Source organism: Pygocentrus nattereri, chromosome 6 (assembly GCF_015220715.1).
Source record: "Pygocentrus nattereri isolate fPygNat1 chromosome 6, fPygNat1.pri, whole genome shotgun sequence".
Lineage (NCBI taxonomy): Eukaryota > Metazoa > Chordata > Actinopteri > Characiformes > Serrasalmidae > Pygocentrus > Pygocentrus nattereri.
In genome coordinates this window covers 15,901,741-15,928,539 of record NC_051216.1, presented here as the reverse complement: position 1 = coordinate 15,928,539, position 26,799 = coordinate 15,901,741, and the positions used below count along the sequence as shown (strand labels likewise).

Genomic DNA, 26,799 nt, shown 5'->3' with positions numbered 1-26,799 from the left:
CTAACATAGATTACAAGAATGAATGTCTGCATGTCTGCTTGATTGTGTGCTTACATGGACTAATGTGAGAATGGATGTCTATGTGATTGCATAAAGAAACAACATTGGCAAAGTCAACAACAGAAAGGGCCATAAATCTCAACAAATCAGTAAGTAATTTTTATTTAATTTTAATAAAATATTTGGTATGACCAAATTAGCTTTTGTGTATCAAAATATGACAAAACTGCGAAGTAAAATATAAGGCCTGCAGAGGACCTTACACTTTACACTTTTAGTGAATATTTAAACATGGAACAAAAGTGATATGAACCTCATTATGTTCCAGTAAAGCCAAAAAAAAGTCTCTTCTTTTCATGCAGCCAACAAAAATACATTCTATTGACTTTCAGTGTCCTTGAATAAAATATTTGCCTTGTGTTCTTGGTTTCTGGTTAAAAATATCAGAGCATCAACATGAGAGGAATGTAGGCTTGATTGCTGTTAGGTTACAGTGTTCCTGGCTTTGGATAAACTCCTCTCACTTGGTGTACTGGTGGCTGGTATGGCCTGACACACTTGAGCTTGACAAGATGAGGGAATCGGTCCTTGTTGTTTGTCCACCATTGCAAAGGATTTTCCATCGTGGGAATGTTTGCTATATGCAAGTACTCCTGTACATCAGTGCCATAGGTGCTGGTTCTCCTTTTCTAGTGAAGTCCAAACAATTTTTCAGAGGCTATTTGTGAGTTTGGCGTTAATGTTAATTTCATTACATTATTGACCCAGTGGTAGCCTGTGAACTGGCTAAAAACCATGTTAATAAAGGCAGATTAATATATTTTTCTAAACTAACCTGTGGCTTCGTGACATTCCTGCTCCTCATCTCAAGCCAGCCGAGTCAGATGGGCCCTGGCCTTCTGTATGGTTTGCTTTGGGAGGAACTATAGGTGCTTGAACCAAGGGTCCAACCTGCATGCCACAATAGGAATGGTCTCTGCCAACTCACCAGTTATTGTTAATTATTGATGCTGACTGATGTGGCCAGCCCTTGTCAAGCATAATACAAATATCCAAATGCACATTTCTTGTAAATACTGACTTATATTTGGCCAAACAATGATTCTGACTTTGATTCTGATCCTGATTCTGGTTCTGATCCTGAGGGTGAGTGCGGGGAAGTGATCTCAAAGAGATGTGAACAATCAGGAGAGCAGTATTGTTCTGAATATCTCAAGCTTTCCAGAGCACCTGCTGCTGTGACTGTGAAAGAGCACACAGTACTTACAGCGCCACAGAAAGAGCTCAGGTGGGTGATATGATACCCACACCAGCAGCCTTGTGGGGGATACCTCTCCTGAGTGAGAGCACTCTCACGCTCTTACAATGGTTCCTTCGGTGCCCTACTTTTTCATGTAACTTCACCATTGTATAATCAGCACAATGCATACAAGCAGGGCTCTGGAGCCTCTATCATCTTTCGGCCGTGTCAGAGGGCACCAGTGCCCTGGCTACCTCTGTAAACAGCCTCTGCATAAGCGGAGGGGGCAGCCTGGGTCTGTAACTCTATCTGCAGTTTACCCAGCATGTTAATGAAGAGCAAGCAAACACATCTGTCAGCCGATGCTGATTTCCCAGCCCTGTCACCATGTTTGCCTCAACACAGCGATGAATAGAGCAGCAATCCATAAGCTTTACGGCCATCGCTTGCTCCCGATTGTACCCAGGCCATTAACATTTGGACAATGAGACAGTGCTATGTCTGAAAGGGAAAAGGGAAACAAATACTGTTTTGGGTTCCTCACAGTAAAGCGATAGTGGGGGGAGTGGCATTTAGAAAGAGATCTGCTAAAAAGCCCTTCATTGTTTTATGTTTGTTTGTTCTTTTGTTGGTACATAATGGTAATTAAGGGGAAACAATTATAGTGGGAGAGAAAAAAATAAAGCATCAGATAACCACAGAGAGGGAGAGGGGTAAGAGAGACAGAGAGGGAGAGAATAAGACTGACTGAATAGATATAAAGAGACAATAAGAAGAAGAGTGCTTTAAAAACAGTAAGTAATCTGTCTGCCTCAACATTTTCATTCATTTTAGAATTTTCAAAATGTAAGTAAAATTAAATTGTTGAGGTGTAAAAAAAGTCTTTTTTATCAAATGGTCCATTCTGCACTGTTAGAAATAAATGTGCTGTGCAGGTATATTTTTCATTCATCAAGGTACAAACAGTGTAAATGTACCCTCAAATGTAACAGTAGTTTTAAGGTCCAATTGTGTACCTTGAAAACATTTTTCCCAGTGGAAAAGCATGGATTTTTACATTTTCATAACCAAATGTTTTAAAACAGAACAATAAAATGAGATGCCTGGAGATGAGATGGGGTGTGTGGAGTCTATGCAGCTTAGAAAATACACTCACAGGCCACTTTATTAGGTACACCTTGCTAGTAAAAGGTTGGACCCCCTTTTGCCTTCAGAACTGCCTTAATTCTTCGTGGCATACTTTCAACAAGGTGTTGGAAACATTACGCAGAGATTTTGGTTGGTTACTTGTGTTACTGTTGCCTTTCTATCATCTCAAACCAGTCTGCCCATTCTCCTCTGACCTCTCACATCAACAAGGCATTTTCGTCCACACAACTGACTGCTCACTGGATATTTTCTCTTTTTCAGACCATTCTCTGTAAACCCTAGAGATGGTTGTGTGTGAAAATCCCAGTAGATCAGCAGTTTCTGAAATACTCAGACCAGCCCGTCTGGCACACACAACCACGCCACGTTCAAAGTCACTTAAATCACCTTTCTTCCCCGTTCTGATGCTCGGTCTGCACTTCAGCAAGTTGTCTTGACAACCTCTACATGCCTAAATGCATTGAGTTGCGGCCATGTGATTGGCTGATTAGCTATTTGTGTTTATCAGGTGTACCTAATAAAGTGGCCGGTGAGTGTATCATTTCAATGGATTATGGTACAGTTATGTTTCCTGATTAAAGTTACTAAAATGTAATCTTGAAGGTGCCACCCCAGTGACAGTTTACTAGCTTTATTTCTGAGTGTAGAGAAACATACAGACTCCAGTTTCTTCACAGTGTTGGTGATCGAAACCAGGAGTCACATACATGTAACGTAATGGTAAATATGGAAAAGTTTGCTTTGGGAATATTTTGCCTTGCTGTGCACAGAATGTATCTCTCCACCATGAATGGATTTAAAAAATACATTTTAGTCCAAACCTTTTTCTCAACTATCATAAAACAATAGATTAGCCTCAGGCAGCATATTGGTCATTTCTATAGGGGATCTTCTAGAGGCATTACCACTGTGAACAATTCGGACAATGTAAGTTTCTGTAAAATGAAGAATTTTACATCAAACTACTCTGAATGCCTTTATGTACATCTAAGCTGCTCAATTATGCAGACATTTTGAAAAATTGGTAGAATTCCCTTTTAATATAGAGTAAGTCCAGCACCCCCCCATGACCCTGAGGGAGAAGCGGTTTAGAGGATGTGTGTGTGTGTGTGTGTGTGTGTGTGTGTGTGTGTTTGTGTGTGTGTGTGTGTGTGTGTTTTATAAACTTACAATACTACTACAGCAATGAGTGTAATGGGTGCTAAAACCTAGCTGTACTTTCCTTCATTACTTCCAGTTGGGAGAGGGAATGAGATCATTCTGGCAACTTGCTAAATGCCACAAATAAACTTAATTCATTACCACTGCTAGGGATTTATATGGTGAGAGTTCCAAAAAGGCTGGAGAATATGTGCAGCCTGGAAGAAGAAAGATGATGTGACAGCTTAAACAGATAAGGAGTAAGTCGGGGACATCCTTAATGTTTTTGCTCTCTCGCTCTCTCTCTCTCTCTCTCTCTCTCTCTCTCTCTCTCTCTCTCTCTCTCTCTCTCTCTCTCTGTAGTGCCAAATTGGCCCATGTCCAAACCTGTTGTATTTCAGAGGGTGTGATTTATCATTTGACTCCACAGGTCGGTCATCTTTATTAAAGTCAAGCGTTTGAATAGACATGAAAGAGTGGATGCATGAGGGCAGGCACCCAGAGCTTAATGAAATGTTGTCCTGATTAATTCACGCAAAGCCAAGGGACATGAACGACAAAGAGGACTTTGTCTGCCTTAATTAGTGGTTTCCAGTTCTGCCATCACTTTCACGCTTTGCCGTGTTTGGCCCATCTGCTCTGATTAATTATTAGCAGGCACTCTAAGAGGCCAGCACTGTGAGGTCCTCGCTGATGGAGAGAGACGTTTAAGAGCGAGCCTTGTTAAATCACGATTTGTCTGGAGACAAGAGGATGTGGCACTTACCATGGCGTCGATAAACGCCCTTCAACGTCTTACAGCTCCTCAGCGCTCCAGCACTTAATCTCCTCTGCGATGCCAGTGCAGTTAATTTGAACCCTTTAAAGTTTAGCATTAGAATGTTTTTTTCTGTGCATTCACATAATGTAATGACCTATCTGTAATAGATAATACATAATTAATTACATCATGAATTACATTTACATGCATAATGACATGTTTGAATTGGCACTTCAGTTTTCAGTTGGCACTCACTTTTTTCCATTTTGGTATCAAGAAATAGCAAAAGCATAGCAAAACTGCAATGGATGGAAACAAGACTATGCACAGAATTAGCTTGACAAATTCAAAACTCGAGCTCAAATTATAAAATGTGTAGGAATTCACCAAACTTGTAATTGGGAATTTTCATGTACATATCTGCTGGATTTGGTACAAAATCCATTGTTTCCATTTCTAACAACACGATTAGGCTACCACCCATAGTCACAGTCAGTGATGTATCTAGGACTTCCACGAGGCCTACAGTGACATTTTTCCACCCACTGAAAATCAAAACATGATTGGCCTACTTCTGTTATTAGTTAATCTTGCATGTGAGGCATTCAGTTCAGCCCTTATGTACTAATGGAAAGCTCACTTAGATGTAACTGCTCAGATACCACAAAGAACAATCCCCTAATTGGATTTTTCTTTGGCGTTTCAAGAACTGGATCCCTTTGTTTCCAACCAAAACTATGACAACAAGAATATTATTACACTGCTTTCAGAGATTAAATGATGATTCTGTAAAATAAAAATGAACTAAAAATAATACATGAGCTAAAATGAACTATCATAAAAGTCTACAAGTATCAAAAGTTTCATAGAAGGCCTAGACTACTACTATCTACTCAAATCATAATAAAGTATGCATTTCTACCTACAAGCAAAAATAATTCAACTAAATGTATGAAGAGATGTTTTATTGCATATGCACCATTGGGGATCTAGGAGGATTAACGTCTCTAGATCTTAAAGGGCAGCCAGTGTGTTTCTTTGGCTTTTTGTGAACGGCAGTCTCTGGCTGTCCTGCGAATTAGGGCTTGTCTGACATGACAGAAGAGCTTGCGAGAGCAGTTGCGGTTGTTGATGGTGAGGCTCCAGGCTTGTTGTGTGCCTCCCACTGGGCGGGTGACATTTACTCTAACTGATCTGGCAGCCTCGTAGTCTGTCATCCTGCTTCCCTCGACCCGCCCCATCGCTCCTGGACCTCTTCAAATGCTGACATGAAAGCATTCAAGGCCAAGAGGCCAACAGCTACTTTCCTCCCTGGTACCAGAGTAGCCCAATGCTGGGAGGGTTACGCATGATGATGTATTAGGCTAGTGGTAAGCCCTACTGCGGCATATAATATTAGGTCAATAACTTTGATTTCTAGGTGATTATGATGCTGTTGCTGAGTGACTGTAACTTTAAATCTGCCTAAGGGAGTAGAGTACTTCTGAGGATGTTTTAAATGCTAGTCTGGCATTTCATTCTCATGAATTATGTGCATTCCAAACCTGCTACTTGATGGGTCACTAGAGCGTAATGGTGTTATTTAACAGTTCTTAGTTGTGGGCAGATTCTAGCAGTGTCTGAAGCGGTTTTTTAATGTCATTTTTAATCTTATGGTGATTGTAACTGAGCTCAGGTTGATGGTGAACTGTAAGACATATTTGTACTTTAGCCAGGAGATGATGAATTCTGGCTACAGCTCTGCCTACACTGTAACACTTATCAAACGGACCCAAACACTGACACTGTTTATTAATAAACTTTGATATTTACTTCAGACTTTAGACCAAATCATATTACATTAGTGAAACAGGGCTGCTGCTGTTTAGAGGTGGGCAGGGGTGGGCAGTATGACAGTTTTTATATTTATTATGATGAATGATGTCATATTATGTCACAAGATGATTTTATGAGCTTATTGTGGCTGTTGTCAGTATATTAAGGACACTGACCAACTGCATGTTTCATTGCAAATAGAGCATAAACAGTCAAGTTTAATTGGATTTAATGCACTTCAGAATGTGAAACATTGAGCAATAATCACTATATTCATGATTTTTGATAGTATTTGATAGTCCATTGTAGATAGATGCTTAGTCTGTCCTTAACTAACATTAGCTAAATGTCTGTTAAATGCAACTGATTCTATTAAATGTAGCTCTAACCCTAAACCTAACCCAAAACTTACCTTCAACTGAAAACCTACTCCTACAGCTTGTTAATAATTAACCTTCACTGGAAAGTTTGTTAAGTATCAGAAAGTAATTTGAGTATATGCAGATTTTCTATGAGGACCATCAAAATAATTTGTGAGCTGTTTTTATTTTTTGTGACCTAACGTGTTATCCTTTTCTTTTTCTGTTCAAAGTGTTTTGGTACTAAACATTACCATGGATATGATGTATTGAGAAAATGTCTTGAAATATCATAACATTGTGATATTGTGATATAAGCATTGCTACATCTTTGCCACATTACCCACCCTACCACAGAGTGGTTTGTTTCCACTACTAGAAACCTGAAGGGGCTGAGATGGCAGGGAAAACTTAATACTTACTTTGGGTGTTTCTTCTGCATTAAAAAAATTATATGACTGTTTGCCTTAGCTAACTTTGTGACAGTTTGGTTAGCACTGGCGCTAGTGAAGTGCGGTGTTTCTGCGACACTTGCTTTTACATAATGGTCGTGAGTGAAGAACAACACAGTATTTTGTACATGCTTCTAGGACAGGGTGAACGATCTTATTCACAAAGGTTTTATTCAGGTTTCATGCTGGTTTTCACTACTAGTGTAAAATGCACTTCATGTAGAATTAGTTTTTGAAAACAAAACAAATAGATAAAAATGTGGTTGTGAAGTTGACTTGTGAAGGTTTCCATGTTCTCATTGCGGTGTTGCACTATACAGAACCAGCCAAAAGTTTGGACAAACATACTTTCATTGTTAGTTTTTTTGTTTTTTTTTCACTATCTTCCACATTGACCAATAATGGTCAAGTGCATTAAAGTTACGAAATAACACATGGCCTTTTTCCTTGATGCAGCCTTGCACGTTCACCTTTCAGGCAGTTTCACAAGGAGGAATCTGGGATGCTTCTGGGAAGTTCTTCCTACACTAAGACAACTTGGGGTTGTTTAAAGCTATTTGTTGGGGAGCATTAAAGATCATTGGGAAACTTTTGTCCTTGAAAAAAATGCATATGTAAGCAACAACTCTACTGTTTACATTTTATAAGAATCACATTTCAGTCTTTTGAGCACTAGATCAAAATATCATTAAAATGATGAAAAATAACTTGCGTACAGTCAGGTGCGTCTAAACTTTTGACTGATACTGTACATGGAGACTGTGGAGTATCTCAGGGTTGAGGATCTTACTCACAGACCCAGTTTTAGCCACAGGGCTGTCAGCTTTGATGAAACCCATTACCCTATGTTTCATAGCTGAACACTTGTTAAATGCCAGATACTGACTATGATTGTGTTTGTGCTCTCCTGTGCAGGTTCTGGCTGAGGAGGAGAAGGGCTCCACAGAAGGTCTGGAGGATGAAGACTGGGAGAGGGCTCTGTCTGTGGAGCGGTTTGGGGACATCATTACTGAGTCAGGCACTAATGGTGCAGAAAAAATGGGCCGCAGCTACAATGAGAAGGACTTTGAATGTGAGTGCAGCAGTTTCAGATAAATTAAAGGGGAATTACAGATTTGGTAGTTTTTCTAAATATCTGCATAATTGAATCAATAGGATAAAAAGGTTGTTCAGAGTAGTTTGTTGTGAAATGCACCATTCTAGAGAAACATCCTGAATCACTATTGCTCACAGCATCTGAAGTGTTTAAAGGGGACCAGCCACCCCATCAAACAGACTTACAATTGTCCAGCCCTCTACATAAACAGTCAGGACAGACATTATATCTACTTCTGTAGATATACGCTTTTTTATTTCAGAACATGTAAAGCTTGATTCATTTGGACTGTTACAGGCAGTCTGGGTGTGGTTATATTGGCACTCTCTGGCGTGACCACACTCCCTTATCCACCAACTTTTCAAACCTTGAAGATTTGAAGATTAATTTAAAGTTAGGACTTTTGAACAGCATCAAGTCCACACTGGAATTCTTTCCGTGGATACTCAGCAGAAGCAGAAAACCTGAGCTAATGTTGGCTGTCTGTAGAAACTGAGCTGGCACCACTGCTTTAGCTGCTAGAAAGAGTGCTTTCTTGACAACATTGCAGAATAATTGGCTCAGCTGAGCAGATTTAACTGAAATATTTTTTTTTGTTGTTTTTGAGTTCTTAGACTCCAGTGTGTTTTTCTCTTGTATTGCACTTGCCAGTATGTTCATTAAAAGTGGTTTGATTTTCTGGTTGCTTGCTTCAACTTGAACATGTAAATGCATTGCTGGCCACATTAAACTCCAGCTGCTTCTGTGGCTAGTTATGTAATTCTAGTTTGCCTTCTCTTGTTGTGAGTTTGAAGGAGATGCATTTGTGAATGGTTGTGGATGGAAGGGGTTGTGTGGATGGGGATGAATGGGAAAGTTGATGTGGTGATTCTTGGGGGATGAGTCCTCCCTCTGTTTGAAACATATCCAGAAACATCATTGGTCTGTTCTTTTCTTGTTTTTGTTCCCTAAAGTGGCTTTGACAACATGTTTCATCTAACCTCTGGCATGACACAGCACTATCTGAAACACTGTTATACTTTATTGTCTCTTAAAGGTCCTTCACAGAAAGATATTACAATAGATAGACTGCCTGATGTTTAAGACAGTGTTTTATGATCATTTTGAGAAGGTTTTGTCATAAAATATTTTTGGAAATCCATCCATGTTTGGTGTTGTAAGGCACAATAATCCCAGATAAAAGTAGTTTATGGCTTCACCATCACCTGTTATCAACATTGCAGATAAAAACTCAGAGGACACATGTAGGACACATGTTCACTGGTCATTTTGATACATAATAAAATATATTTGCGTTGTACACATTGGGACTGGTTATTATCGCCACTGCTGTAAAGAAATAAAAAAAGAGAGTAAATTTCTCTACAATTCATCATTTCACATCAGACCACTCCGAATGACTTTGTTTACATCTCAACAGCTGAGTTATGTACAAATAATGAAAAATGTTTGAATTCCCCTTTAAAGTGGCTGCTGGTGTGTGTGTGTATTCTGTGTGATAGGCTGCTTTCACAGTCAAATAGTGTCAGGCTTTGCTTGTTCAGCTCGTTTAGAAACTTGCAAATGACCAGCCATTATTTTCCATTATCAGCCTCTGTCAAAGAGAATGATCTCTCTCGGGAAGTATTGCACCTTTTTATTGCTCAGCCTAAGGTATCATAGAATTTAAAATTGCTGGTCTTGAAGAAGGCAACTGTCCAAACAATGCATTTTCCTGAACCCCTGAAGCTCCAGTAATGGATTGCTTTCTCTCTCCCTCTGTGTTTCTGTATGTCTCTATCTCCTCCCTTACCATCCTTTTAGGCAATATCTAAACCAGTTTTGTACAATAGCCTCCTAAATCAAGCCCTACTTGTTGTCTTACGTGTTGGGACAAATGTGTGATGTGGCAACCAGATTGTGATTCACTGGTGGTAAAGCAGAGAGAGACTTAAGAACTGTACTGAAAGAAATCATAAAACAAAGCACAACATCCATTTTTTTCCTTTTGGTGTTTAATATAAGCTTTTAGTGTTTCTCTGTGGAGAGAGAAATTCCTGTCAGTTTAAAAGATGATAGACTGCAGCACACTGCTCTGTTTGGATTGTAATGTCGCTGTGATGTCATGTCAGCATTTGATGCATGAGCACAATTGCTTTGACAGCTGGAACATTGAGCTAAAGCAAAGCATTCTTAATGCATCAAAGACAAAGAAGCAAAGAGGATTGAAGAGTGTCCATTAAGGAGCCATATGGGGTGTGACTGAGTGTGAAACATTCATTCTGTCTTTTGCTAATGTGATGCAACTTGCATAAGAACCATTCCCTATAAGATATGTCTGTACAGAAAGAGTCATGAACTTTAAGCTAATATTGCACTTTTATCAGAATGTGTTGCTGAGCCATTTACTCGTCCATACTTTTGCTATGGCGCTGGGGTGTTTGATTTTTGGTTCCTATGTAGCGAGAGGTCTTAGATTAAGTATCTAGCTCAGATGGCACAAACAGGACTTATTAGCTGAGATCAAGCCTGATATAAGCTTTTTATCCTGTTATTACTAAGTGTAAGAAAATATGCTAAAGGATATCTTGGTGAGAAATTTATAGCTGTACAGATAGAATTTTGTACAATATGCAGAGTTAGATTCTTTCAGGACCTGAATTATTTTAAAAATTATACATTAATATTAATATTATACGTTTGAACACACTGTATATACATTTATTTCAAAGATGTGCAGTTGTGTATTTTGGAGTTCATATATACTGTTATGTTTTATCAGAAGAATTAATGTTCATACTAAACAAAAGAATCATTTGCATATTCTTTGGTGGAAATGTATAATAATAATGGTATTAATTCCTTTAACCAACACTGAATACTGTGCGGAAAACCCAAATAGATTTGCTTTTGCTTACTGGGGCTTGATGAATGCTTTGAGCATCCAGTAGCTGGTGCTCTCGCTGGTTTTGCTCATAGATAAAATGACAAAGATGAAAGACTATGCTTGAGTTTGAGACATCTTTTCAAGAGCATATTTCATAAAACCAAATTAATACTTTAGTTTGCAGGAAAAGTTTATTTCTTTATTTCACTGTAGGCTTTTTGCAGAAAAACCTATTCTGACTAACTTGGATGCAAGAAGGCTGAAGCTAGACGCAGCTCATCCAGCACAATACAGCTTGTTTCTGCCATGCACCACTGTTCTCTGTCTTTGATCAGATCCATGCTGGACTTGGACTTGGAATCAGTACATGCATATTTAAATTTGAAAATGTGTGAAAGAGCCAAAAAATTTGCACATACCACAGAAAAAACGAATATTACAGATTGGGTATTCGTCTGCAAGTTACATCCTAATGTCTGTATCTCATCCAAGATTGGCAGCACATGAGATGCTATGGTAGGAAAAATGCTAACCTTCATACTCTATTCAATGCTGTTTAATTTCTTCCAGAAACGTTACACAGAATATAAATAGTCATTTTGCAGCAAGAACTATATTTTCATAACACTGAACTGAAAAATTTGCGCTGAAGATTTGATTGCATTTAGCACAAAAGCTTAGCGAGGTCAGGTACTGATGTTGGATGATTAATTCTCTATCACAAATGCTACTCCAACTCAACCCAAACGTATTGGATGGAGGGCCATCACTCCAGAGAACGCAGTTCCTCTGCCCCACAGCCCAGTGCTGAGGACGTTTATACCCCTCTTGCCGATGCTTGCTATTGAGCGTGGTTAAGCTTAGGTTCATGTGTGGCTGCTCCTTAGCGCTTCATTCTGTTGGAATTGAATCTTTAGAGATAATGCAAGCTCTGTGTGCACAATAGAACATTTGTGTCAGCAGTGGGTGCACATTAAAGTAGCTGAATTCAATAATTAGTATGTATCCAGGTATCCTGTCTATTTAGTATGTTGGATGAGCAGGTGTCTACAAATGTTACAAAAAAACGTGTAGTTTACATCTACTTACAATATGTACAATGATCCTGTCCTGGGTGTTTTTGAAATCATAGATCATATAGATGCATTATATGACTGTTCCTCTTGTTATTGTCCTCCTTTTTGCCCAGACCACCGCCACACATTCCACCACACCCACCACCCCCTGTCCACCCACCTCCCCCCGCAGCGCTTCAGGAAGAGGGTACTCAGTATGGACCGCCGGCGCAAAAAGAAACGCAAGAAAAAGAAGACGTCCATGCCTCCCTCTGAGGTCACACCCACTATCCATGAAGTAGACGAAGAGGAGGCGGAGTCTGAGCCAGAAGGACAAGGCCAAATGACCACACCCACTGAGACCACTGAGCAACAGATGCAGGTAATTAGATGTGACAGCTGATATATTGTCATTAATAGTAGAACACTGGTATTTACACACACACACACACACACACACACACACACACACACACACACACACACACACACACACACACACATTTTCTAAGCTTTTAGTCCACCACAAAATGGATGTAATGTGTTAAGCTGCGTGCCTTGGCTGTTGTTGTTCCTGAGCTTCCAGCAGTGACCTGGTTCCAGTTCTCTAATCTTATCACAATTAACGTTATGTCAAGAAATCATGGCAAGAAGGAAACTGAGAATGACTGTGTTCCCTTAAGGTAGGCTCTACATGGAAAGGACATTTCATGACAAAACCAAATTTGCTTGTCACAATTTTCAGAGAACTAGAAATTTCATTTTAGAAAATCTTGCACTTTTGTTTTTTCCTGGCTGAATTTGACTTTGATTTGAACTGTTAGAAGAGGCTAACATATTCTTTCATACCAGTCAGAATTAAGAAAGCTACTCTTTTCTACAGCCTTACCTCATACAAACCAAAGTCTTTTTGGTTGTCTGATTGAGAACCACTGATTGAGCTAGCTAGCATAAAAACACCCATTAATTGTGGTAAAATCACTGTAATGCATGCATACCAACAGCTTAATAAATAAGGTCTGCAGTGCCAGCATTTTGAAGGATCAGTTCCACAGTTTCACAGAAGTGAAACTGGGCTTTGGAGAGCTGTTCCTTTTCTGTCTTTCTACTGTCCCCATATGTCTGAACATATGTGTGCAGGGTTGTTGACTAGTCTAACATAGCCTACAAAATCTCTGATTTGTCATTTTTTGTAGCTACCAAGTCACAGTGCTATACTTTAGCAAATGCTAACGTCGTTTGAACAAAGCTATCCTGTCAGATCCAGTAACACTTAGCACCGTGTTTACATTAATCGCTCCCGGTTGAACACAACTTCCATCTTTGTGTTCGATATCATTCACAGATTAAAAGTCTAACTTCTGCCAGAAAATAAAAGCTATAAGAAAATCTTGCTGTCCTATAATTGTTTACATTGCTGCAACTGTGCCACTGTCAGTCACGGTGCACTTTTTAGCTTTATATTTGCAATTCCATTTAATATTCACTTTCCAAAAACATTCTGGTTGGGGTTGTAAGAAGACACATTAGAGCAAAAACCATCTGAGAGATGGGAACGTAACAGAAAACAGATGAAAGATACAGATCTGCTGAGGTGTGCGTGTGTGTGGTGTGTGTGTGTGTGTGCGTGTGTGTGTGTGTGTGTGTGTGTGTGTGTGTGTGTGTGTAAGGGTACTGAAGGTGTGCAGGAGGGAGCTGTCATACGACAAATAGATCTGCTGACAGTATGTTGGACAGAGCAGCAGAGCGAGATAATATAAGATATAACACAATACAAGATAATTAGATGAAGGATATTCTGAGGTGATGAGAGGGTAATGTAAGTTGTCTTCTCTCAGTTTAGTTTGGGGAGTGAAGAAGAGTTGGTGCCCCCCTTTCCTCTCACAAGTTTCCACATAGAGAGTGAAAGACCCCCCAGCCCAGAGCAGCCCACTGCCAGTACAATTGGAGCACAGGAGGGGGAGCCACATGACAAGCACGAAGAAGAAGAAGAGGAGGAAGAAGAAGTGTCAAATAGGTAGGCTGAGATGCACCACAACCAGCTGCCCATTTCTTGGTTGCACTAGAATGTCTAGGTGTAGAAAACAGCATTTGAACGTTAGTTTGGATTCAACTTTGTGTGGTTGTTTGGTGTATCTTTTGTTCATATAGATGTATAGCCATGTAAACGATAGATAGATAGATAGATAGATAGATAGACAGACAGACAGACAGACAGACAGACAGATAGAACAAACCTTATTGATCCTGGAGGGAAATTGCACTTGCTGTTCACATATACTACATGTAGCCTCATGTAATTGACCAGAAATTAGTCAGTCCTGTCGTAATTATTACATAATGACCTTATCACAGTTATTTGAGGAGAACACTGTTATTTCTTTACAACTGTTAACTTTCACAATCATGTTTGTGTCGCAACAAACAGAACATGAACTGGATTTCCATCTGCTGAGTTGAGGCAAATATATGTAAATACATCAAATAAAATAGGAAATGCATTTATTAGGATGTCATGTGTCTCATGAAAACAGGAAAAGTTCTATGTTTTGACTGATGTTTTAACACCATTAGAGGGCAGTAGTGTGCAGTGTTTGTTTATTTCAGGTCAAGCTGTTTCTGTCCTATGAATCAAGTTGGCTAATCAGCCATTCTGGCCACTTTAGGCTTGGACTTTCATAGTTACATTAAAAAAACAACCAGAAAAAGTGTTAATAATAATTGTTTATTCAATAATAGCTAAAATTTCATACTGTGACAGGCGTAGAGTCAACTTACATCTGTGAGGTGTTGATCGTGGACTCATGCCATTTCACAGCACTTGTTTCATAATCACAGCTGCTAAGTTTTAAATCACCTCGACAACTGATTTTTCACACAGACTGTGCTTAGTTTTACAGTCTTACACTAAGGCAGTACATTGCATCTGTGACAGTTAAATTATCACTGTCTGCTCTATTTTCTGGCAAATGAATCTCCATTACGTTATGACGAGAACAACAAGAGATCTTATTATATGTGTTTGTTGTTGTAAGGTGCAGGATAATAGCAAAATACCCCCACAAGCTCTTAAACTAGTTTAATGGAAACTGTCAACTAAGCACTGTGTCATCTTTCATCGAACTACATTGCCAGCATTGTATGGGTGTTTTATATGCATATGGGTATTTTTCTTTCCTTTATAAACACAGGTGATCTATTACTGTACCATTTTCCCAGTTATCTATGAACCAGGATTTTATATGAAATGATGCCTCACCTGGAGACATAAACATGCTTTCAAAATATCTCTCTAGACACTTTGCACTAGTTTGAATGTTTATTAAGCAGTGTATGTGATATTTGCTGATGTAGAGTGATCATGACCCACAGACATGCTGTCTGTATCTCTGAACCCACAAATGATTAAATAAATTATGTACTATCATAAATCAGACATTGGCTCTCTGCATTACTGTTCATCTGCTCACATTGTTTTTTTTCATCAATTTTTTAAGTGAAACACTAGTAAAAAATGTAACATTATACAGTTAGGTTGCATGAAAACAGCCAGTGGCTTTACTGAGACATAGATGACCTGGGAATAATGCTATACTGTAGCTCCCTCTGCTGGCTGCTAAGCCTCAAGACCAGTGGTTGTGAACTGCAATCCTGGATTGTCTGTGCCCAACACAGCTGGGTAATTTTCCTGCTTTTAACACAATAACTAAATCAGGTAATTAGTTGAGTAAACCAGCTATGTTTAAGTAGGAAAATCATTGAATTTTGTTTGTCTGGCCCACCAGGACTGGAGTTTGCCACCCCTGTACAAGCTTAAGTGTAAACTTCCTTTTCTAGCATGTATTTATTTCTGTTTTTTTGGAGCCATCCATGATATGAGTGTACTTTTACCAGCTATGAAAGCATTTTATCATCTATGCATTGAAGACTATGCATTGAAGACAGTATTAGCTGCAATGGAACAGGGTTGATATAGCCTTGTTTAGGTGCTTGTAACAGGTGCAAACTACAGATATTATGCAGAATTAAAAGGCAGATGCATGCTCTGTTGCATTTCATGCCCTAGTGTTTTGTGTAAGCCGTATCTGTATCTTGTAGGTTTAGCCTGTCTCCAGAGCTGGCCAGTATGACCACCCGGGGCTGGTTCCGGCGGAAGCCCGTCCACCGGCTGACTGGAGCCCAGCGCACCAGCTATGACCTGAGGGAACGCATTTGCATCGGCAGCATGACAGCCATAGAGACTGCGGTTTACCAGAAAGTGCCCACAGACGAAGCAGAGGCCCAGATGCTGGCCACTGCTGACCTGGATGACATGAAGAGTAAGAGGGGCTTTAAAAAATAGATATAATAGACTACAGTATATTTTATATATATATATATATATATATATATATATATATATAAATATATATATATATATATATATATATATATATATATATATATATATATATATATATATAATAAAATCACTACTCACTCATACTCCATAAAATATACAAATTAAAAGCACATTATCCATTTTAGTATACTGACAATCTTCCTCACCGGAGTTTTAACAAAGAGCTGAGAAGTGTTTCTCTTCTCTTCTCTTCTCTTCTCTTCTCTTCTCTTCTAATAATCATTCCGAAGCGAAGAGAACAGATGACTTACATGCTGTTTTTGATGTTCAGTTTTGACCTATTTTAGTACATTGCAACTGGGATAATTGCGCAAGCTGAACCAAAGTGAAAGGCCTGTGTTTTGGTTGGGATGTCCTCCAAGTACTGACTTTGCCATGTCTTATTTTTGGTTGTGTTTGCTGTTTCTCTGCCTTAGCCAAAGCCTCACATTGCAAATGATATCAGGCCAAGTGTAAATATCCCAAATCTGTCCAACAAATCTGGTATTTATCTTTCTAAGATTGTTATTTTGCATTTGCAGCACATTTAAATTATTCATCTTATTTCTCAATATCACATGTTTAACTAATATCAGGTGAAAATTTCATTTCTTAAATCATGAATCCTTTAAACATGACATGTTTTTAATGTTTTTTGGAGGCATTATTTTCTGTAGTGTGTGTTTTCTGCTCAGTTTTATAGTGGAGTGAGGGGCCCACTTTGGCAGCTCTCTGGTGGGCTGTTTTGAAAGAGCCTGCTGTGTGCATGTCCATACTCATAAATGTGTTTTTGCGGAGAGCAAGGCCAGTATTAGGCCAGTACAAGGCCAACAGTGGACCAGTGTTGGGCCAGTCTTACCCGTACTCCATTAGAAATTGTAGTAAACAAGTCTGGAGATGTAGAAATGTGGTTGGATCGCTGGGACTGGGACTTGCTCCAGTGAGCCTTCTGTTGTTTTTCCAACAATTATCTTTAATAAAATCAGCTCAGTTGGGTATAAAGCATAAGAAAACAAACCCCAGATTACTCCTCCAAGCTTCAGAGTTTGGCCTCAGGAAACAGTCATAAACCACTCATCAGTCTTCTTTGAGCGTTAGGAGGACGCTATAGTTTGAAACTTTAAAGCACAAAATGCCAAAAATCATTATGGATTTGGTTAGAGCTGTAGCTCTAGAACCAGCAAATCAGAAAGTGTTTCCTTCTCTGAAAGCATGTCCCTGTAATGGCCTGTTTTCCTAAAGGTGAAACCCCTGATAGCTTTGTTCACATGTGCCGTATGAGGGTTTGACCAAATGGAATTGTTTCGCTGTGTCTTTTAGCTCGTGTGGTGCATGAAATGTGTCTGACTTTCAAAGGCATTAGAGCAGCTCTTCATTAGTGCATTGGCAGACTCATGGCAGTCAATGTAATTAAGTGTTAATTCAAATATAAAACCTTTTAGTGCCTTTTTAATGAGATAAGGAAACTATTAGATAATTTAATTCAATATCACTTTACTTACCAGGGCTCAATGTATACAGTCTGAACATTACATGTCATTATATTTACATCCAAAATGTCATTTCATTAATAGTTTGATGGTAAATAAACATTCATTCATACCGTCCTGGTATTAAAATCAGTTTGAAGTTTTAGTGACGTTGGTGGAGGATGTTTGTGCTATGTGACAAACTGAACGGTAGTATGGTCAATCAATCTCTCCCCTATTTCCCCATATGAATGAGAGAGAGAGGAAGAGGGAGCACACATCTAGCTTAGAGAGTTGTGGATTGGGTCCTCAGGCTATAATTAACATAGCTGCTCTGATCGATTATCCATCCCACCACCCCTGCCTGTGGCTCTTCCTGCTTTCATAGAGTAGGAATCATTGACTTCAGTGCTGCAGTGACTTATAGATTTGGACCTGGAACAAGCCATTGAATTTTAGTCCTGCGCTGAGGGAGGCCTGTCAACAACTCCTCTGTACCAGTTGCTTGTCTTCCATACTAAAGATTTTATATGGGTTATTTTCATCCAGTGTATGCCTATATGAATGTCCGTTTCCAGATCAGTGAAGGCATTAATACTAGGCCTGTCACAATTATTACATAATCTTTCAAGAAGGAAATGCATTTGTCGAAGATGCGTGATGGGCTTTTTGAAAACATTAAAAAGTTTAAATTCTGACTTACACATTTAGAGCGCACCAGTGAGTAATGTTTGTTTATTTGAGCTTGACTTGTTTTCATTGTTAGGAGCTTCTACATATCGACAGGAGGAAAGACAGCTAATCAGCCAATTTGGTCATGTCAGGCTTGTAATTTAATCACTGTGTACAATGAACCAGAACAATTATTCATTGTATTTATAAAGCAATTAAATTTCAGCTGAAACTTCATGATCTAAATAGATTTTAATACAAGCAATTTTTTCATAATGGTCATCTAAGCAGTTGTAGAGTTTGTTACATAGCTTGCATATTACGGCTTTCACGGTAGAGAACAAACAATCCATATTAGTTACTGAATAATATGTGTTAAGATTAGTAACTGAATATTAAGCATTGGTTTCAGGTTCCTGCACATTTAGAGTGCCATGTACATATATTAAGAAAGAAAGAATTCTCTGTACCAGTGAAGCTGGAAATGCTGTATTCTGATGTCATTCAGATACAGAAGTGATCATGAAAAGAGTGTCTATATATGCCAGTGGCTCTGCATTGCTTAATGCAGTGACCGGTGTGTAGAGTGAGACAGCACATCTCAGGTATCGGAGTGTCAGAGATGCGAGTGTGGAGAGCACTAGAGGCAATCATGGTTGCCATGGCGACCTGCGATGTAGACGCAGTGCTCTCCAGTGTGTGGCTACATGTTGTGTGTCTGGACGTCGTCTGACTAAGTGTGATGTAGGAGCTGATGCCCACGCCTCCTCAATGCTCTGCTGGTGAAGCCTGCACATTGTGCATTCATCATAAATCTGGCAACCTGGCGTCACCAGCCTCCCTCAGCGTCTCTGCTATTGCTGCATCTTCGGACCATCTCAGCTCTCGAGGCCTCTGATTCATGGCAGTGAGGAAGCTGGGTGAAAGCAGGGCAGCTTTGCAGCAACGAGACCAGCAGTTGAACAATCAATCGGCGACGTAATGGAAACTAGGCAGCGGAGCCAATAGCTAGGGTGGGAGACCCAAAAGTAGATCAGTTGTTGCAACGTATTCTCAAAACCGTCGGGCATATTCGGCATCCCTGCTGCTCGATTTTGCATGGAAGAAACACCACCACATCTCCCAGAGAACCAAGACTATAACTCAGGAACCCCCTAAAACCACATCTGCAAGCAACCCAGGAATCAAATTCATGAGGAACAGTTGTGGAATGCCAACCTGGAGCAACGTCTTGTGAAGAATACTTTTTCATTGCAATTCCTTTTGCTGGTCTAACTTCTGCTTGTTTGAAAGCCCCATCCATCTCTCTGTCTAGTGCCGGATATGTTTGCTGTTGTCAAGCTCCCCCTGGAATTGAGGAACCCCACCCACCGGATGCAGAGGATCTAGGAGGCTTAGGCTCACATCTTGGACTAACTACTGTTGGAGCCAGCAGGGGCACGCTAAGGGTGACCAGCTCGTCTGCTGCATCCAGCTAACTCCAGACAATCAACCCTGCCTGTAGAAACCCCCCTACATACACCTTGCACAACTCTGGAAATCCAGAGCACTGTGCTACACTAACGTTAATTGGCTCTGAGCACCACTGTTCAAGAAAAGCACATTCTGGATGATCAGGGCACCCCCCCAGGCCAGGGTGGGGTGGAGGCTTCGGGTGTGGAGATGACAGACGTGGGGCATGCAGCGGTCAACCGCCAAGAAAACCAGGAAGAGATGGACACAGGGAAAACCCATAGTAGGGTCGAAGAGTATCCCACTGGAGTCTTCCCTGTGGATGGGTTTGAGGACTTTGATGAGTTTGTGTTGGATTTTGACGACTATGACCTTCTGGAGTCCATCCACAGCCACTTGGGCTCCCCCATTGAACCTGTCCGTGAGTACAGTATAAGCAGCACAGTTCATCTTAGTGGCTTTTGTAGATCACTAAAGTTGCCTAGACAGCTCAGGCAGTGTTCACTCATCTCCAAAATAACACTTTTTTATAAAAATTTTGTGCATTTTAAATGTCAGAAAGGGGCACAGTAACTTTTCTACACTTTTCGTTTTGGTCTTGACAGAATCCAATAGCTTTTTCCGTTCAGATGACTGTGGTTACAGCACCATGAAAGCAGCCACCACCCCCTGGAGACCTAAGTGATGTTGGAAATTGATCAGTGGGAATTTTTAACTGAGTTGTTTCATTGATCCTGTTAGGGAAACACAAGCTAATTAATGTGAGGCCTAGACTTTGCAAAGGGCTCAGTGATATTACAATCGAAGCAGTCCAGGGCCCCTAGTGATGTGGCATTGGCATGGTGGGCAGAGATATTGACCAGGCACCTCATCCCAGTTACACACAGACAACACATATAATCATGCACACACATATACACACAAACACACAGGCTTAGGCCCATCTGCTTCAGATTTCAGCTCACTGAGGCATGAACACATCCCATTGAGTGATGCTGATGTGTCTCACCATGTGCATTTCATAAAGTTGTCATTTTGTGCATTTTTAGTTTTAGAACCTTCACACTTTCACAGTGTTTTAAGTTTATAAAGACTGGAGAAACTCTTTAAGATGATGCTGAAAAATAATAGTCAGTATGCTTACAGTGGTTTTTACTGTGAAGTACTTATGAAGTATTTTTCGTTTAATAATTCATATATTTAACAGTAAATTTGACCTGTACATGACACTTTTGATCCTTCTTGTGCAGGTCAAAATGATAAAAGTATAAACATACATTTTTTTTTTCAAAAAGCATGCCATGTTATATCTAGACGTACTGGCACCAGAGTAGCTCTTGAAGGCTCACTGGGACACAGGAAGGGTCTGTTCTCATCTTTATGAACAATAATGGCATCCCTGAGTGTGGTGTGTTTTTGCTTTGCGTCTAGACTGTGTTAATCAGTGTGCGGACCCTGAGGCTTCTACCTCTCAGCACTTATTCAGCAGTTGAGCTCCTCTGCTCTCTCTCAGGGGCACCTCTGTTTGCACTGCAGCCAGCCTATTTCTCTCTGCCTCTGTGTGACAATCATCAGAAGCCTCAACAGAAAGCACAGAGCTTGCTTTGTTATTTGCAGTTGATGAGTTTCCTCAGATGGTGAATAAAACAATAGCCATGACTCAGAGCTCACAACTTCATCAGACAACTCGGCTGCCTCGCTCTGAGCTTATGAAGCAGTCATTTTGCAATGGTATGTTGCGTAAATCATTTGAGTAACATCACCAACCAGGTTTTACACTGTGATGCGGTCGCTGAGGCAAAGTACAACAATTCTCTACTTGAATGAAAGAAGAAGTGCTTTATCTATATTTTTACTTGAGTTAAAGTACTTGCTTTTAAATGTGTCTAATCAAAATGAAAGTAATTACATTTATATTGATACATTATTTAGATAAACACTTTCTGCTAGGCCTGCACTGTAGCAAAAAGGACATAGAATGCAGCAAAAAGGACATAGAATGAGGCACAGAATGAGGCACAGGCTACAGACATGAAATACGGATTTAGTTATTCATGTTCACAACCACAGAGATCTTCTTAACCCCTTGAATTCACGGGTTTATTGCATGTTAAGGCTCACTATTTAGTAATTACACTCACAATAATGGGCAATTTTTAAGTTATAGGAGAAAGAAAGCAAATCTGGACAAATCTGGACAAATCTTCAGCCTGGCCATTTAAGTGATTTAGAAAACCTCAAAATGAAACATAACTTTAACTCACAGAACTTTTAATACGTGAGTATACATAATAGCAAGTAGTTTACTGAGGTTAAGGATATTTGTACTTTGTCCATGACTGAATGTAGTATTAAGTACATGTATAAATAGCATAGCACACTCTGTGCCCTTATACACTCAATGTGGAGTATTCCTGTCACAGTGTATGACAATTGTATCTGATTCGTATAAAGAATGTGCTAACGAGACTGGTCTGCGTGAGTTAGAGGCTATTACTAGAGTCCCACAGACTGTTCTAGACTGTTTAATGTGGAGTTATGTCCTGAGTTTGTTTCACCCTCTGAGGTTTTGACCAAACTTGGCTAATCTTGCTTCTTTTCAGAACTGTAGCTCTTCTGCCACTCCTCAACCAGAGTCCAGCCAAAGGGCATGGCTATCAAATTGTTAGTAGCCTCGTTAGGCCAAAAGAAGGAGGGTTCCTAGCAAGTAAACCACACAGTTTGCGAGTATTCGCTTGAGGGGAGGGATGGAGGAACACAGCTGAGGGTCAGGAAGAGAGTGAAAAGAATGAAGTTGGAGGAAAAACATATGATTTCACTTTTGTTTACAACACGTCCTGTGGCTACTGTGACAAGCAGAAAGAGGAGGGCCCCATTGCGGCCTGGCGAGGCCCAATCCCCCAGGCCCCTAGCTCTCCACTGGCACACACTACCACTACAGAGAGTGTAGGACTCCCATGAATACATGCCTTCAATTATCCCAAATTCAATAAAAACCTTGCTGTGTGGGTTGAATTGATACAATATTAAATCATGGCCAGTTTTTTAGAGAGGCCTGTGGGCTTAACCGCTCAGAATAATTCCCTCTGCCTCAATTACTTCACCAAGATCTGTGTTTGTACACCAACCAATGTTCTTCTGCTCAGATCAACACTTTTTATTCCAATTAACTGAGCTTTCATTAAAACTTTCCTGCACAAGCAATATGTTTTATTTGTAATAATGTCTTTTATTTGACGCTTTTCTGCAGGTCACCGGTTTGAGGACAACCCCGGGGTGAGACGACACCTGGTCAAGAAGTCGTCTCGTTGCCAGGTCACTCGGACCAGCAACAGCTCTCCGCCTCTGTCCAGCCTGAAGAAGAGGAAGAAGATGGACAAAAAGACTCATGAGGTCAGGAATGTGTGAAACATAAGGATCCAAAAATGCTATCGGGGCTGGATTAGTGTGAAGGTTGTATAATGGAATTGGCAAGAGATTGGACAATTATAGGGGATAATGTATGTGTTTAATTTCCCCAAATTCATACCAGTAGCCTAGATTGGCAAGGTCGTAGCCTGGATGGTCACATTCGGTTATCATAACTGCACCACAGATACCACTCAATAATAAAATCAACACAGTGTGATGCTTATTTTGCCAGGTTTTATTATTACATTATTGTGAGGTGTCCTTGAAGTAGGCCTACTATTATTGAGGGAACTGCTGGGTCAGTGAACTGCAGAAGGTCATTCACTGCACTATAACTGTCAGACTTGTAAAGACCAGTTGTAGTGAGACAATAAGACTACCTTTGTGCAAGCCAGTACTTTTTAAGGTGTTTCTGACTTAATAATTACACATTACAATTACACTTAACAATTAATAACTAATTTTAAACCATTTATAAACCATTTGAATGGTTCGTCTTATTGTAAAGTGTTACCGCAAAATATATCCAGAGTGTTAGGAAATAGCTGTTTTATGCCAACAAGACCTTTTCTTACATCATTGAAAAGTACCAGTGAATATTACTGACCCTGGTTGAATGAATATTAATGAAAGAATATTACTGACCCTAGATAGCTGGAGGAAGCACAGTGTTCAGCAGGACACCATGACTCTCTGTATGGCAGAGGTTTCATTTTGAACTATGAGGCTGACAATAAAATGCTTAGCACTTGCGGTTAGGATTTGCTGAAGTGGTTTATGATGTGACTTTGGCACCGTGCGGTTAGGTCTTTGTGGAGCTGAATGAGCTGATCGTGGATAAGAACCAGGAGATGCGCTGGAAGGAGACGGCTCGGTGGATCAAGTTTGAAGAGGATGTAGAGGAGGAGACAGACCGCTGGGGAAAACCCCACGTGGCCTCGTTGTCCTTCCGCAGTCTGCTGGAGCTCCGCAGGACCATCACACACGGTGAGTGTACAATACTCAGTTCCTTCATACATGGTAACATGGTGTCTGTTACATACACCTTCCTGCACAGAGTAACTGGAGAGTATCAGTAACTTTTAATATTTCATATAAAATAACTTTTTAATAAAATGATTACTTCTGGTTAGTATTTTTTAAAATAATAATTAATTATTAGAACTTTATTATGATTATTACAACTTCATTATAAATATTACAGTCTCCTCCAAAAGTACTGAAGTGGCAAGGCCAGTTCTTTCATTTTTGCTGTAAACTGAAGACATTTGGGTTTGATATCAAGAGATGAATTTGAGATGATAGATCAGTATTAATTTTTTTTTCATGATATTTTACCACTTTCACCACAGCTTCTTTCAGTTGTTGTTTGTTTTCTCCCTTCATTCTCCTTTTCGGGGTGAAATGCATGCTCAGTTAGATAATGGTCTGTTGAATGGCTTGGCCAGTCTAAAACCTTTCACCTTCCACCTGTGATGAGGGCCTTTGTTGTGTTGGCAGTGTGTTTTGGATCATTGTCATGCTGCATGATGAAATTCTTCCTGATTAGACTGGACTCATTTCTTTGTAAATTGGCAGACAGAATGTTTCTGTGGACTCCTGAATTCATTCTACTGGTACCATTATGAGTTACGTCGCCAATAAAGATTAGTGAGCCTGTTTCATGACACTACCTCCACCATGCTTGACCGATGAGCTCATATGTTTTGGATCATGAGCAGATCCTTTCCTTCTCCACACTTTGGCCTTTCCGTCACTTTGTTAAAGAACTTTTTCTGTCACTTGGTTAAAGGTCTCATCAGTTAATCGCGCTTGTATGGCCCATAATTCAAACTTGTATGACTATTTTATTATAAGATAAATGACATTTTATTTATAATCTTGACACAATTATGGCATAATCACATTATGCAAACGTGCAGTTCTAGAAATACATTTTAATTTAAATAAAGCTACTCATATCTAAATCTTTGTGTGAAATGAAATGTCAATACTAGTATACAAAAATGACAAGCATTATTAAGCAGTATTAAATTTTCAATTTTTATTTTGAGCCCAACATTGCAAATATGAGTGGGAAGTTCTAATGTATACATACAAATACTTTGCCATTTTAGCCATTACATTTTCATTTGTAATTTTACTATTGAAATGCTTCCATACATCTCTGCATTTCTTAGCAAATTCCAATCTGGCCATCCAGTTCTTACTGCTGTTGTGTGCTTTGCAAGTTGTGGTATGACTTCTTCATTTCTGCTCTCAATGTGTTGTTCAAAGGTGGATTGTGATTCCTTCATCCCTGCTCATTGGAGCTTATTGGTGACTGTTGTTTTTGGGTTTTTCTTCACAGCTCTCGCAATGTTTCTGTCATCAACTGCTGCTGTTGTCCTTGGCCCACCTTTTTGATGTCTGGTTGCTAGTACAGAAGTGGTTTCTGTTCTTTTTAAGGACATTCCAAATTGTTTTTTTTTTAAACAACAAACGCATGACTCCCACATAAGACCAACGGCTCAAGACAAGAGTAGACAGTTAGAGCTGTTAATTGTTTAAACATTTCATCTAACAGGGCACCTGGGCAACAAGAAAAAGGTCACCAGTCACATGGTCAAGTTTTTTTTTGTTTTTTTTTTTGAGGTGGCTGTATTTTTCAGTGACTTTTAGATTTGTGTACCGAAACCTTTGACCGGTTGTATACGTGCGCTTCACCTGCTGGCAGCAGTATATATGGAACATTGCATTTATAGAAACCTTGTTGGTTTTATCTTAAAAAGAGACTAAGAGATTTTTTTAGCTTCAGCAGATCAGAGGAAGAGGCTTTTGTGGTGCAACAGAATACACACTAAAGAGTTAACACTATAGTAATACAACATTTGACCTACTGTATAAGGACACATCTATTAGCACTGAATAACATATTGACTTCATGAAGCAGTACGTTAACAATCATAAACAGCTTATGCCAATAAGCACAACACAAGTATTGACAAAAGGGGCCTTAAACTTAAGTGACAGACATTTGTTCTCTTTATAACACTATTATTCTAGCATCATTAGCACAGTTCCCAAGTAATGGAACATACAATGAACTTAAATAGAATTTGTACTGGCATAATTGTTTTATAAATATTTATAAATATATTATTCAGTGCTTATACATGTGTTCAGTTTCTAGATCATATGTAGATAGCCTTCAAATAAAGTATATCCACTATATTTTCTCTTTCTCTGTCTAATAGACTTCGGTATCACTTTATTTGAGGGCTACCTAAATAGGAACTTCATAATATATACAGAAACAAATACTTATATAATTGTAAAAGGTATACTTTAGCATTTATGATCATTTATTTGTCAGCATTTGTAAAATGACATGTTTTATGAAGAAAATGACATATTTATAAGTGCAGTGTTCATAAATACTCAACTACTGCTTTGCATGTATGATAGTGCTGACACACTGGCCAGAGTTACTAGACTGTTAT

At 39.5% G+C, this 26,799-nt stretch overlaps 1 protein-coding gene across 3 annotated transcripts in view; it reads left to right on the top strand.

Moving 5' to 3' along the window:
- slc4a3 (solute carrier family 4 member 3) overlaps positions 1-26,799 on the top strand; it is an 86,541-nt gene that overhangs the window by 32,528 nt on the left and 27,214 nt on the right. For 2 of the 3 annotated variants that reach the window (XM_037538949.1, XM_017691594.2), the window contains exons 3-8: positions 7,831-7,987; positions 12,067-12,314; positions 13,771-13,949; positions 16,031-16,251; positions 23,157-23,299; positions 24,124-24,304. In XM_037538949.1, coding sequence (XP_037394846.1) covers positions 7,831-7,987; positions 12,067-12,314; positions 13,771-13,949; positions 16,031-16,251; positions 23,157-23,299; positions 24,124-24,304 — 1,129 coding nt within the window. Of the gene's footprint in view, positions 1-7,830; positions 7,988-12,066; positions 12,315-13,770; positions 13,950-16,030; positions 16,252-19,303; positions 20,328-23,156; positions 23,300-24,123; positions 24,305-26,799 lie in introns of those variants that run through there. The other variant, XM_017691596.2, reaches the window with a different exon arrangement.